Raw genomic sequence first — 13,824 nt, forward strand, 5'->3', positions numbered from 1 at the left:
ATCGTCTGGTTTTAACATTGAATCCGAAAATGGATCTCGTTGGGGGATTTTACAATGATCGACTGATCGATTGTCGAGCGAGCTTAATACGTACCCAAAACGGATCCAATTATGTCATTTAATTGATCCGCACAAGTTCATATCCGTGTAATTTGTGCCCGTCTCTTTTGCAGCTGTGTCAAAGTTGAGTTGATAATGCGATCATCTTGTATAATGATCATGCAATGAACTCAATTTCAACTCGGCAAACATCATCAAAAAACTAATTGATTGCAGGCACCCCTCAAATTGCCCCGCCTGCTTGATCACCTGCTGTGTTTTTTCATGTTTTCTATTTTTTTTTTTTTGTTTTTGTTTTGGTGTTTCTTTAAAGTTGGGATGTGGGGGTCTTTTGACAGTTTCCAATCCACTTGAAATTTTAGATTACGAAATCGAAATTGAAACTGGCCCAAGATTTTTTTTTTTTTGTGGGTCTTAGCGTCTGTCTTTTGGTTATACTCGGGATGAGGGGGGTGGGGGGGATATGTCTTTTTGGTCTAGGCCATTTGACATGGCTTGGCTGGCATTCACACTAGTTTGGTTTTGTTTTAAGCCCTATGTTTGATTGCCGGATCATTATCACAAAATGATGTTGTTTGGCCGACAGTTTTAATGATTCAACGTGATCATCATCGCGTCCGATGTCTTGCTGGATCGCAGCTTGATCAGTTTTAATTGCTCTAACCCTCTTTAAGGGCCCGTCATAAATTAATTTAAAACGTTTTGCCAACGAATATATATATATATATATATATACACTCGTACATAGATATATCAAAAACAAACGAACCTGAAATCGAAATTGAATTTATTTTCAATTTCGTTAACCATTATTGAAGTGTGCACATGCCTAGCAATTGTGTCTATTTCGTAGCTCTAAATGTATCTGTATCTTCTCCCTAACCCCTCCCCTAGTAAACATATCGACTAAGGTCAGCCGATCAATAGATCGACCGACCGACCGTTCGATCGTTTCCAAAGTTTGTCGTTCATTCGCTTTGCTGCTGCTGCTGCTGTTTGACTAAAAAAAGACAAACACTAATTAATTGTTCTAAAAGTGACATACAAAAAAAAACCGAAACCGAAAAAAATATTGCTTGCAGCCGCGAGATGAAAGACCTTTGGCGTTGAGTTAGTATTTCGCCTCTGTTTGTTTTTTGGAGCCGCAAGGTTAGCCATAAATAGCCCTGGAACTCGAAAGACTCCCAAATAGCTCGAATGGATCATTGACATTAGCCAAGGGAGGTGGATATTTTTAGGGAACCACAAACTCCTCTTTGTTTTTTTTTTTTAATTTTGGAACTCTTTAACGTTAGCGCCCAGTGGGCCTCGAAGATGTGATCTACAATCCTAGTGTTTTTTTTTTTTGTGTTGCGGATAATGATGATCAATGGAACCAATCAACTAAAATACAACAACAACAACAACAACAAAAAACACAAAAACAACGGCGACAACGAACAACAAAACGCCCAACACTCATGCCGGAAATTGTAGAACGTGTTTATGCCACAATTTCAAGTTGTTAAGCCACGCACAGAGACAGACAGACAAAATGCGTCAGACGACGACTACGACGACGACGACGACGACGACGGCGGCAACAACAGCAACATGCGACATTCGTGCCAAAATACAGATACAGATACAATCAAACTTCAGATACATCCGAATACAACAACCGTTCTTCTACCAAGAAGAGCTCAGCCTCTCGATTCCTGCTTCTTCACCATCAGACTAGACTACTCCTAGAAGCGATCTGTAGAAAGCGAAACTATCTAACGGATACACTGAGGAAAAGTTAGTTTTAGAAAATCTATACTAAAATTCAAGGTCATGGGGGAAGAGTGCATTCTAAATGGGATGGAAAATATAATATTTATCCATAATTCTCCACTAGTTTTGGATGATTTATAGTCTATGTCTTTTAGCCAAATCCAAGGAACTTCGTTGCTATTTTTCCCAGTGCCCACACGCTCACGCACATCATAGAACCCAACTGAACTGGAGTGAACCAAACTCTAAAGCCGAGCTTCAACTTAAGCCGAGTGCTCCATTCATAAATTCTCCATTCAGATTTGGTTCGCCAGCGTTTCGTCTGCAGATCACGTGCCTGCTATCAAAACAGATCGAAGCCGTAAGGTAAGGTAAGGGGGGCCATGGTATGGTTAGTAGGGAGTGGGGCATACGTACATACATAGAGTGGGGAGCAGTTGATTGAACCGATTCGTAATAACGTGGCCAGACTCACGATCGTATTGAGTTGTTTATGGAGGTGGCACGTTGACATCAACGCCTCAAAGTCGCCCCATCATCTCTCTCCCACTCCTTTTGCCAGATCCACCACCAAAGTCCACCATAAAGTCCAAGTCCAACTTGATGTTTGGATTTGTTTTCCTGGTCGTTCGATGCATAAATTGGAGTGATCCATCGTCATGTGCGTGTCGCATATCAATTATGCCCTCAAGTCAGCTAAGTTCTTCAGTGCCAAAGACAGTGCGTTTCGCAATCGTTAAGCCCCCACTCATTTTCTCTTTGTATTTTGTTAACTAGCTTGATAAGCTTGGTAATAGCTAATGTATTAATCTAATTAAAATCAAACATATTATTTTTGGATGATTTTTGCACAATTCTTCATTATTTGAACGCCAGGGGATTTTTGCATCAAGGGATCCGCACAGTTATCCCCCGCTATGTGCTCCAGTTGTTCGCCGTGGCCTGGTTCCTGCTGTGTGTCTGTGTATGCGTGTGTGCGTGTATGCGTCTTGACCTCGTTACCAGGTGATCTCAGGTGATCTCGGAATCGCAGGCTGGGCCCGATGAGTTAGCTGCCAACAATCAGGCCGTAAATGGCTAATTAACAACAACGCATAACTCTCACCTGGCCAAAGAGCTTGGCAGCGTTGGCAAATGATGGTAATGTTAATGGAAATGGAGATGGAACATTGGAGGTCTTTACAGACTAGACAATTGCCAATTATGTTCAGGTCCAGATCCAGTTCAAGTTCCATGCCAAGTTCTAGTTACGGATTTCAAGTATAGTCCGAGATTTGTGCTCTTGCTCTTGCTCTTGCTCTTGGTCTTGGACTCGATGGTTTCCATTTCAAAATCTTAACAACTTTTGTTCTTGGCCCCTTGTTGTGGCTGTAACCTGGTGCATATTGTCATTGGATATGTGGCAATTGTGTCACACCTCTTGGCCACCGCCGAGCTTGTTGGTTGGCCAATGTCAATTGTCATTAGATAGTTGTCTCCATCACCATCATCATCATCATCATCATCATCATTGCCTCCAGAACGGACAGCTCCCACAAGGCAGCCGATCGTAACGTGAGGTTCCGGCAGTTCCCCCATTTTAAGGTAACCCACCAAACTATATAGGTCCCTCAAATGCTTTTTCCAAGGGAATTTAAGATAAGAAAAAATGAAAAATAGAACAGTCTGTCACTACGTTAAAACGTGGTAAATTATGTATTTGGAAAACTATGAAATGCTAGCTATAATCGGGACTTTCGGTATGTACATAATAAATTACTGAACTTGCGCTATTTTCAACAAAGTTAAAGTAAGAAAATGAAAAGCAGCAGTACAATGCTTTATGCAAATAAGTTAACTAATCAGTTAAACTTTTTCACACTTAACTATAGTTTGCAAAATAGCTTAAAGCCAGGGCGTGTATCTAAACAAGGTTATAGTGTTAACGACTTTGTGATTTACCATTTGGTATTGTATTTTCCAATGAGAGTTGTTGCTTAAAATAATAAATCTTAAGTCTTGACAATGAAATGTATAGGTAACCCTGATTTAAGAGCTTCTTGGAAGAATCTTTGAAGTTATTATAACCTCTATTTGTCACAATATTAAATTCAGAAGGGAATCGATTGATTCAGGCGTGCTATTATCATCATCGATCGTCTTGAAAAGTTTCTGAGAATTGAGAAAAGGTTTCAGAATCAGCAAAATTGGAATTTATGAGGGCCATATAAATCTTGTTTGCATATAGTGGTAGAAATTACAGGCCCGATACGATTCGATTTCTGCATAAATACTGCAGAAATTACCCTTTTTTCGGTGGGTTCCCAGAAGACGCTTCTAACCTTCCCCTACCCCTCCTACTACCCTCCTCTTCACCAAATGTGGGAGCGAGATGGCGACGGCATTAAGCCTGATTAGGCCGGGCCAAAAAGAAAGGCAACAATAAAGACACACAAAAAAAAAAAAAAAAGATGGGGAAAAAAAACTCATAAGTGATGGCGGGGCGACCAAAAGAAAACAAAAGTAAACCCGGCACAAGTTCAAGGTCAAGAGCGGAGAAGAGAGAGTACAGAAGAGAGCGGAAAGCTGCGCTTCAGGTCTGTCTCACACACACAGACGCACACACACACTCATGCAAGCCCCAGCGAAAGGTGAACCTGCGAGTGAGAAAGATGGCAAGAGGGGGTGGGGGCGATAGCTGGAGCAAGAAGGCATGAATTGTGCAGCAGCAAGAAGTTCGCAGCTTCAAGACAAACATAAAAGCAACAATAAAAAAGTACAGTTGTAACTTGCTAAGTGCCACATCTCAAGTTGCTTACTAATACTAATTAGCCGAAGGAGTAAGACAATTAAATAACATAAACAGAAATCATAATTGTTAAATAATTTTCTTTTTAGTACAAAATCCTAACCCAAATAAGTTATATTGAAGTTGTACTGTAGAAGAGAAAAGATTCAGGTAAAACAGCAGCCGGAACGCAACAACAAAGGCAACAAAACAGCAACTTGAAGCCATGGTTAATGAAAGTCAGACAGTGGGCGGGGCAGAAACTGAAAAACATTAGAAGTGGCGAGGCAGAAAAACGCTTGCAATCGCCGCCCTCTTTGTCTCTTTGTTTCTCCCCTTTTTTGGCCAAAAGCCCACTTTAACGCACTGAAGTGCTACCGCCATTAGTGGTATTATAAATTTATACATTCTAGACCACGACAATCACAGTCGCTGGGCGCCCGTGTGGTATCGAAGTCTTAGATAGTGCAAAAACCTTTCTAGTTTGCTCAATCCCCACATTGACTGATGGATCTACTGATAAGATTACCAAACACCCTACTACTGTTAATTAAGAATATTAAATCACAAATAGTATTACTTTCCCTTAAGGCTTTATAACTAATAAGAGAAAGCTAAGAACAAGTTTGGCTAACCTAAGTGAAAGAAAGATTTCTTAGGATATATTATATATTACTTGAGATATCCTTTGGTGTAGGTCATTAAATAGGTCTTAAAAGTCGAACCAAAATTAGCACTACTCCCTCTTCTTGTTGTCATTCTCTATGTTCTCGTCTGTCTGTCTATCTCGCACTCGCTCGCTCTTGAGGCAACCCACACTGCGCAGCTGCGACTGCGCAAATGACTTTGAGTTCGACTCCACCACCAGCTTGGAGCTGAGCTATTGTGGTTGTTGTTTTTGTCATTTAAAGTCTAATCAAAACATTTGAAGTTACTTAAGAAACCTACGCAGCTTAAGTTGCGTTTCTTGTTTCGAATTCTTAACTTGTCGCAGCTTTGTCTTTGTTTGTTTTTGTTTTTTTTTTCTGTCTTTTTTTTTCTTCTTACACAGACGGAGGCAAAATAAATTGTAAATTAAGTTTCTGCGACATTTCTACAAAAAGCGGCCATTCAGCTGACAAGTTTTTGTTGTTGCTGCTGCTGCTGCTGCCGCCAGCCGCTGATTTGCAGTTCTGTTGTAGTTTTTGTGTTGTATTTTCTTTGCCCTTTCAAATGATATAGCGGCTTTAGAAGGTTAACATGTGTGTGAGTGGAAGTTTGATCTACTTAAGGCCAGACGACAAAATACAGCAAAAAAAAAAAACACTTCTTTCTTTGTGTTTCTATATAAATTTTTGTTTTATTTTTTCTTGTTGTTGTTGTTGGCGCTCAATTATTTGCTTTGGGTGAGTCAGTTTTGTGAACTTTAGTTTTGGCCCGATGCCAGTGGATTTCCTTACTCGCTCATTGGTAGCCTCCACCCACTCTCGTAATCAGCCCCCTTCCTCGTATTGCTCAGCTAGTCCAAGGTCGTCGTCCTCCCACACACACACGCCACCCACCCACTCCACACTCCAATAAAATCGTCAGGCGACATCACCGTCAGTCCCCAACATCATCTGACTAAAAAATACATATATAGATGTAAGTAGCAGTGGTTCTAGGATATGATTTAAATATAAATATTATATAATATACGAGTATGGCACTCTAAGACCCCGACCAAAAAGCTTGGAACTTTATGATATAACATTAACCAAACTCAATCAATTTATTGGGCAATTTTGCAATCACAAGTTTTTTTCACAAAATTACAATAATCGTAAAGATTAAATGAAAAATTCAGCTAAGAAAACCATGGAATCAATAAAAAAAATGCATAAATAGCGTTTAAATTATAAATTAATTTTAACATATGTCCAAAATCAGCAAATTAATAACATATCAGAGAGACCAAATTCGATTCCCATAAAATATGCAATTTTTCAAAGCCGTATCATGTTCGATTTTTTATGTTTTTTATCCTCTTTTGAGAAATGTAAGATACCATCGGAATGCTATAAATCACCTTGCAGCTTAGTTTTATTTTATTTATAGCTATTAATTATACTATAATTAATTCACAGTCGTCGCTTGAGGTGGAGTTATGGAGATTTGATTATATTTCCTATAAAACGGCTAATAGTTTCCAAAATACAAACCACTGTCAATATGTACAGTCAACCCACTCAATGCTAAAACTGTCTTTTTGCATATTATATATAATATTTGTTGAATCTTAACTATAGAATGGCGGCGGCGCCGGTTCTCCTTTTGTCTGGCGTCTATTGATTTAGCCGTAAATGACGAAACGAAGCGAAACGAAGCGGAGACAAAGCGTCAAAAAGGAAACTCCGGCAAGTGCATTTAACCAAATGAGCGAAGGGAAACAGGCGGAAAATGCAGGGCGGGAGGTATAGAAATAGGGATAGTGCTGACATTTATGGCAACGACGCCTGATGGCCCGCTGATGGGATATGCCATAAGATGGAATGCAATGGCGGGGTGGCCGCCGATGGGTGGATGACAATGCATCAACAGCAGACAAAAGGAGCCAAAAGGGAATGGCCACAAAAGGAGTCAAACATTCATATGGTATGGTCTATATGTATGCAAAGGAGGGCGTTTAAAAAGGGAGAGGGGGGAGGTGGTTTGAAACTTTGGGTGGAGGCAACTCCATTCGAGTGCTGTTTTACCATTGTTGGCTCAATGGCTGAAAATGGATAGATAATAACTTGTGAAAATAACTTTTGCACTTGAACGAGATTTGAAATGTTGTTGTTCAATGGGGAGCACTCAACGGAGACAGAGCTGCATCCCATTTCACATACACCACACACACACACACACGGGGCACTGTCAAAATCATGGTACATGGTCCATGGTCCATGGTCCATGGTCCACGGTCTCTGCTCCACATTCGACACTGAAATTTCTGACAGATGCGAGTGCATCAAGTTCGGATGATTTCGAGAGTGGTGGTGGAGATCGAGATGAAGCTGCCTGGTAAAGGGGTGGAGTGTGGTTGTGGGAGTGTGAACTGTACTCCCCATTGAATGTTGTGGCCTGAAACGAAATCGTTTCGATTGTCGCTTCAAGTGTCATTGAACGTTTGGGTGGCATAAAAGAAAGAAAATATATATGAGGAATGAGCTGTGAAGGAGAACTCTCTTGGAAATACACTAAAAACAAAAAAATGAAACTGCATTTCTGTTACTAACAAAGTAATACTTTTAACACTCCACATAGGCTTGAATGTGATGTGTAATATTTTTCTAGTGCTTTAATCAACCTGATATTGTCGAGTATCTCTTGGATATGCAATAGATACTTGATATCTTGTTTCATTGACACTTTGAAGTATCCAACTTTGCTATTGATTCCATCATATCACCACCCCTCCCCCACCCAATATTTTGGTATTGTGAAACTTCATTCGCATGACCCAACATCTCTTTCGCTACGTTTGTAATTGTTAATTGAAAAAGTCAACAAAAAGATTGAATTCGTTACTTTTATAGCATATTTTTCATATTCACTGTTTAAATGGCCAAAGCTGTCTCGATCACTTTTACTGTCATTCGGTAATTCACACTTTACCACCGTGAAAAAAGGGGGGAGAGGCCAAGGAAAAGTGCAAGCATATTGTAGAGTCTGAGGCGAGGGAATCATTAGTTCACTTGTTTAGTTTTAAGTGCTAAAAAGACTAAAAAGAAAAGATAATAATATCAAGAATCGAATCCCAATGTTGTAATAGTTTTAACTATCAAACTTACTTCATAAAGTAATCTTTGGAATATAACTAGGAAGTTAGGATTCAAATCTCTACAACCCTTCATAAATCGTTTAAAAATAAATTGATCATATAAAAATTAAGTTAAGACAATTTAAGAGATAAGAACTTTATAGTAATACCATTTAGATGATTACTGAATACATGCAAGTTCCTTTTCGAAAGATAGACAAGGTCAGATTGGGCACTGATAATGAATATGATGGGAACCCATCAATTCTATTGCCATAAGGTCTGGGAACTCAGTTTAGATAAGGGACAAGTTTCACGCCTGGCCGAACAGCAAAGCAATATAAAAACCAAACAATAAACTTGGGGAAATGCGGGGGAGTTGTAATGACAATTTCAAATGTGGAAATCGGCAAATGGCCAAAATACAAAAAAAAAAAAAAACTTTAAGAGAGGCGCAAACATTCAATTACCGGAGTTGGCGATGGGAGGAGATTGGATCGCATTGGAATGGAATGGGACAGGCCTTATATGCGAATCGATGCCAACGACGCATCCTATGTGTATGTTGTTTATACATTTCGCTGTGTTTGGATGCGGATTTTTTAATTAAATTCACTTTCAAAAATACCGCTAATCATTCGAACAAAAGGCCAGCGAGCATTTGCATATTTGTTTGTCTCGAAAGTTTGTGACTTTTTTTTTTTTTTTTTTTTTCGTATTTTGCAGTCATTCTCTAACTTAGGTCAGCAGCAGGGGGGCGTGGCATGTGAATAGATTGATCGATCTAGGCAAAAAAAAAAAAAAAAAAAAAAGATTTTCGCAAGTGCGAAAGTGAAATCTGCGGGGATGAGATGCGGATTTGACCCAAACCCCCCGAGGTTTTTCGTCCATCAATGGCCAGCAAATTAGCCAACACACACACACACACATATGGGTTTTTGTGTACTTTGTCCGAAAACGAATACGAATAGGAATACAACGAATCCGTAGCCCAATCGCAATCCGATTCCGAATCCGCCTGATCACTTTAAAGAAACACGTAAGTGGCCAAATCGGTGCGCCTTAATTAAGACCACCAAGCGCCTCATCGGGAATCGAGGCAGGCGGTTACGTAAGCACTTAATACAGCTCCGGGGACCAACGGATCCAATAGCCAGGCGAATTAAATACACAAAACATTTAAAACACAAACCGAAAAGTTAAAAAAAAAAAAAAACCGAATAACCAAAAATTCGAACAGCGAAATTCCAATGCGAATGCGAATGGGATTCGATTTCTTAAAGCTTTGTTCCCACTCTTTCACCTATTGGGCTTTTTTTTTTCTTGCCTTATTATTATTATTATTAACTTACAAGATTTCGATCTGACCCAGCAACGTGGCCTAATTTGTATAAAGGCAGGTGTGGCGAGGGCGTGGAGTTCGTTCTACTTTCACAATAGAATTCGTAAACAGATCTATAAATATTATAGGAAATTTTTACCTTCACTTATAGACTAAAGGTATCCTTCCCTCTTTTTTCCTGAATATAAACTATAAATATAAACTATATAATATAAATTTATACAAAGTTGCCTTTCGTTTTCCTTTGTCTTGCTGACATAGCTTTTGAGAAGGGGACCTTAAATCCATTGGCGGTATAACACGCGGGGCGGTTGAAAACGATAAAACAGCAACCTGTTCTGATCGCCCAAGGTCGAATCCTGTTGCGGCATCCTTATGAAACGATAATTCGATAAACGCCTTTGATAAGCCATAAGTTTTATGACTGGCCTTGGCTGGCAATTGCCAGATGGAAGGTGTCCAGATCGTCTTCGACATTAATCCTCCTCCTTCTGGCCGAAGTTCACAGTTCAATTGGGCTTACCGCTAATTAGTGGATGGAAACCGACCTGTTAATGAGCTGCCGAAGCTGGGGGGGGAGGTCTGGGTGTGAGATGCCATTAACCTGGCGGCGACCAATACCAACTTTGTTTTCTAGAGGTTGCCGGCTGTTGCCGCTGGTTTTGTCTGGGCCTTTTTCAAGTCACCGACTTTTATGTTTTATTTATTGATTTTATTTGTATAACTTTTGCAGTTGCTGCTTGCCGGCGGCAGTGGCGGTGGCGGCAGCGGTTTGCCGCTGCTGCGGTTTTCTGTACCATAATTATGTCAGCTGCAGTGGCACAATCATAAATTTACGCCGTTTTGGTGCAACAATTTTTACAATTTATTATCCACTTGCTGGCAATCTGATTGTATATCATCAATCAAAAGCTTTCAAGCCAAGGAGTAAAATAGTTGAGGAAATTCTTTGTTTTCCACAACATAAATCGATGAAAATATTAATTTATGTTATACTTATTTCTTGCAGCTTAAAATATCGAACCGAACCAAAACGCTAATCCGAACCAGACGCGATGCACTGCAGCCAAACGCGTAACGAAAACACGACGACCAATCTTTGCTAAGGTCCAAAGAAAATCGCAAACAAAAATTAACATTAAAAAAACAACAACAAAATTAAAAACTTCAAAAATCGAAATTGAAAACTAAGAAAAAGTAGATTATTATTTTTCTTTTGGAGGATTAATAAATAAACCAAACGCAATGGCCATGTTGGAGGCAAGGTCTTATAGGCCATTCAAGTCCAGCGAGGAGTATCTGGAGGCCATGAAGGAGGATCTGGCAGAATGGCTTAGCACACTGTATCCCGAACTGAGCATCAATGCTGAGAATTTCATGGATCGTTTGGACACAGGCGTGGCATTGTGCAAGGTAAGTCTTAAATTGTAAACGAAAAAATTTACACATTTTCCACATCAATTCCACACTCGACTCGACTCTGGCACTCTGCAAGTGCTAAGAGCTCGACAGATTTCCATTTCATCTTTTATGCCTCGTCTAAAGAGCTTCTTACCTGGCCAACGGCACTCCACCAGCAGGAGCAAAAAAAAAAAAAAAAAAAAAACAAAAACCAGGAGAAATTCAGGTCACCGGGGGTTCATTGAGCCAGCTTTTAGTTGCTCAACCGAAAGCATTTGTGAAAAGTTCATAATTTAAATGAAGCACTGAAATGAGCCAAGGGGCAGTGATACGGCAAGAAGGCGAATGCAAGGATTTCCTTATGCTGGGCATAAATTAACCCAAATGCATTGCCATTCGTAGAAGGGTTAGGACTAAAGGTCTACAGAAAACTGCACTGCGAAAGGGACAGAAATTTGAAACTGTTTTAATCATTTTTATATTATTAAAAGATTTGGCATTAAAATAATTTCATATCTGAAGATTATTATGGCCAAAGTACCCTTTTTTTGGTGGAGAAATTGAGACTAACCGAATGGGGCATTTTTCATAAGGGTTATCATCATCTTCTTTTTTCGAAAAATTAAAAAAATTTGACATTTTCAACTTTAAATGCAGATTTCATAAGAATTAAAAAACAAGCCCAATGAGGTATTACATTCCATAATCGGACCATTATTGGCTTAGTTATGGGCATATTACTGCCACTTAAAGCAGGAAAAAGGAAGAAACCAAATTTCGTATTTTTGTTAAGGGGTAACATCATCAATTTTTGCGAGAAATGGATGAAAATTAACAATTTTAGCTGTGAATGCAGTTTTATTAGAAATTTCATAACGAATCCAACGAGGTATGTCATTCCAGATTCGAGTAACTATTGGCTTAGTTATGGCCAAAATACTGCCACTAAAAGGAGGAAAAAGGAAGAAACCAAATTTGGCATTTTCGATAAGGGGTAACATCATCAATTTTTGAGAAAAATTGACAAAATTTGACATTTTAAATTTTAAATGCAGTTTTGTTGGAAATTTAAAAACAAACTCAACGAGGTATCACATTCCATAATCGGACCATTATTGGCCAAATACTGTCATTTTGTGGGAAAATCAGAATTAATCAAAATTTAAGTTATAAAGTCGACCCTGGAATTTAAATCATAGTATCTAAATGGCATATCCCAGTTTACCAGTCAATTGAAACAGACTAGTTTATCGGACAACACCAAAATTTTCTACGAGCGTACAATTCTAAGCCAAAAATTATTTTAAAAAATTTTTATATTTTCTATGAACTTTATACATTTATCGGGCTCAGCGGTAAAACAAACGTGTTTCTTTCCAAAATAGTACGTTAGAGAAGGTATCGTTTTGAATCGTGAAAAATGTTACCTTTGATAAACGTAATACAAACCCGTAATGCCTGTACCTATTCGCGCCGTGAGATTTTAGATTGGGTAAATGAAACTTTAGGCACAGATATCACCACGTTGGAGAGCCTGGGGAAAGGCGTTGAGTATTGTAAATTATTTGCCAAGCTCCGACCATCTGCCATTAATATGTCAAGACTCAATTTCAATAATATATCACAGTGGGGTGGAATGGATAACCTAGCATTATTGTCGCATGCCTTTGAACAATGTGATGTTCATAAGGATATACCAATCGAACGAATGGTTTCTGGTGGCCGCCGTGAAAACCTTGAATTTGCCCAATGGTTCAGGGCTTTTTTTGAGATTAATCGACATGAGGTGGAAAAGAATTTGAATATGGTTCCGGTCCGATCCAGGAAATCATTGTCGAAAACCAGTCGATCTGCCAAATCTTTGCGAAATGCAAAGAAATCTACAGATGTCGCTTCCTCACAACTTCACACAACTGCCAGTATGGATTCATCAGCAGCGCTCAAACAATTGCCAAATTCAAGTTTAGTAAAGATTGAAGAGGATACAGCAGGTTGTACTCTGCCAAACTTATCATTGTCCCAGGATCACAGAGAAACCCCTCCAATTACTGATCAAGACATAGAAATCAACCGACAAAATCCGACCCAACAGTATAGTCAACCAATCCAGGCTGATAAAGAAAATATGTTTCGTAGGGTTGAGCTAATTGTGTCAGCGTTGAAGCATCTTAGTCAGGAAAAGGGAACTGTACAGCAGACGATGGGATCTGGGAACAAAAAAAGTTATATTGACATAGAATTTGTAGAATCATTGCTGACGAAAGTCATTTGTAACGCAACCTGCATCAACGATGAAAACGGATATCCAAATAAATATCTGGTCGATCTAGAACTCGGCCTGGGACTTGACAAAAAGTCTTTTAAAACTAAGGAATCTGAATTACATTTGCAAGAGTTAGTGGAATCGATCAAAGCTTATCTGGAAAATACAAATTCTGCAAACGTATCAGATACGCGGAATGTCTCACGTCCGGATGATAACCAACCTCAACCAACTTTTCAGGAAATATTAATGACGACGACTTGTAGGGAGTGTAATGCTAATGCGCGTAAAGAATTTAATAGGTATATCCAAATTGAAGACTACTTTGCCATTGAAAACGAATTTGAAAACATAAAAGAGGCAATGGGATCTATTAACATGATGCTCAAGAATGTTCCAAGAAGTATGGTGTTAAAAATGAATAAGAAAATCTTAATAAGATGGATCCGGGAGTCCTTCGATGCGAAAGGTGA

At 39.1% G+C, this 13,824-nt stretch overlaps 1 protein-coding gene across 2 annotated transcripts in view; it reads left to right on the plus strand.

Moving 5' to 3' along the window:
• Nucleotides 1–13,824, plus strand: part of LOC108109726 (GAS2-like protein pickled eggs) — a 53,635-nt gene that overhangs the window by 17,816 nt on the left and 21,995 nt on the right. For both annotated transcript variants that reach the window (XM_017218372.2, XM_017218373.2), the window contains exon 3: nucleotides 10,697–11,100. In XM_017218372.2, the coding sequence (XP_017073861.1) occupies nucleotides 10,933–11,100 (168 nt within the window). In that variant the 5' untranslated portion in view covers nucleotides 10,697–10,932. The remainder of the gene's footprint in view (nucleotides 1–10,696; nucleotides 11,101–13,824) is intronic.

This window comes from Drosophila eugracilis, unplaced genomic scaffold (assembly GCF_018153835.1).
Source record: "Drosophila eugracilis isolate 14026-0451.02 unplaced genomic scaffold, ASM1815383v1 contig_2167, whole genome shotgun sequence".
Classification (NCBI taxonomy): domain Eukaryota; kingdom Metazoa; phylum Arthropoda; class Insecta; order Diptera; family Drosophilidae; genus Drosophila; species Drosophila eugracilis.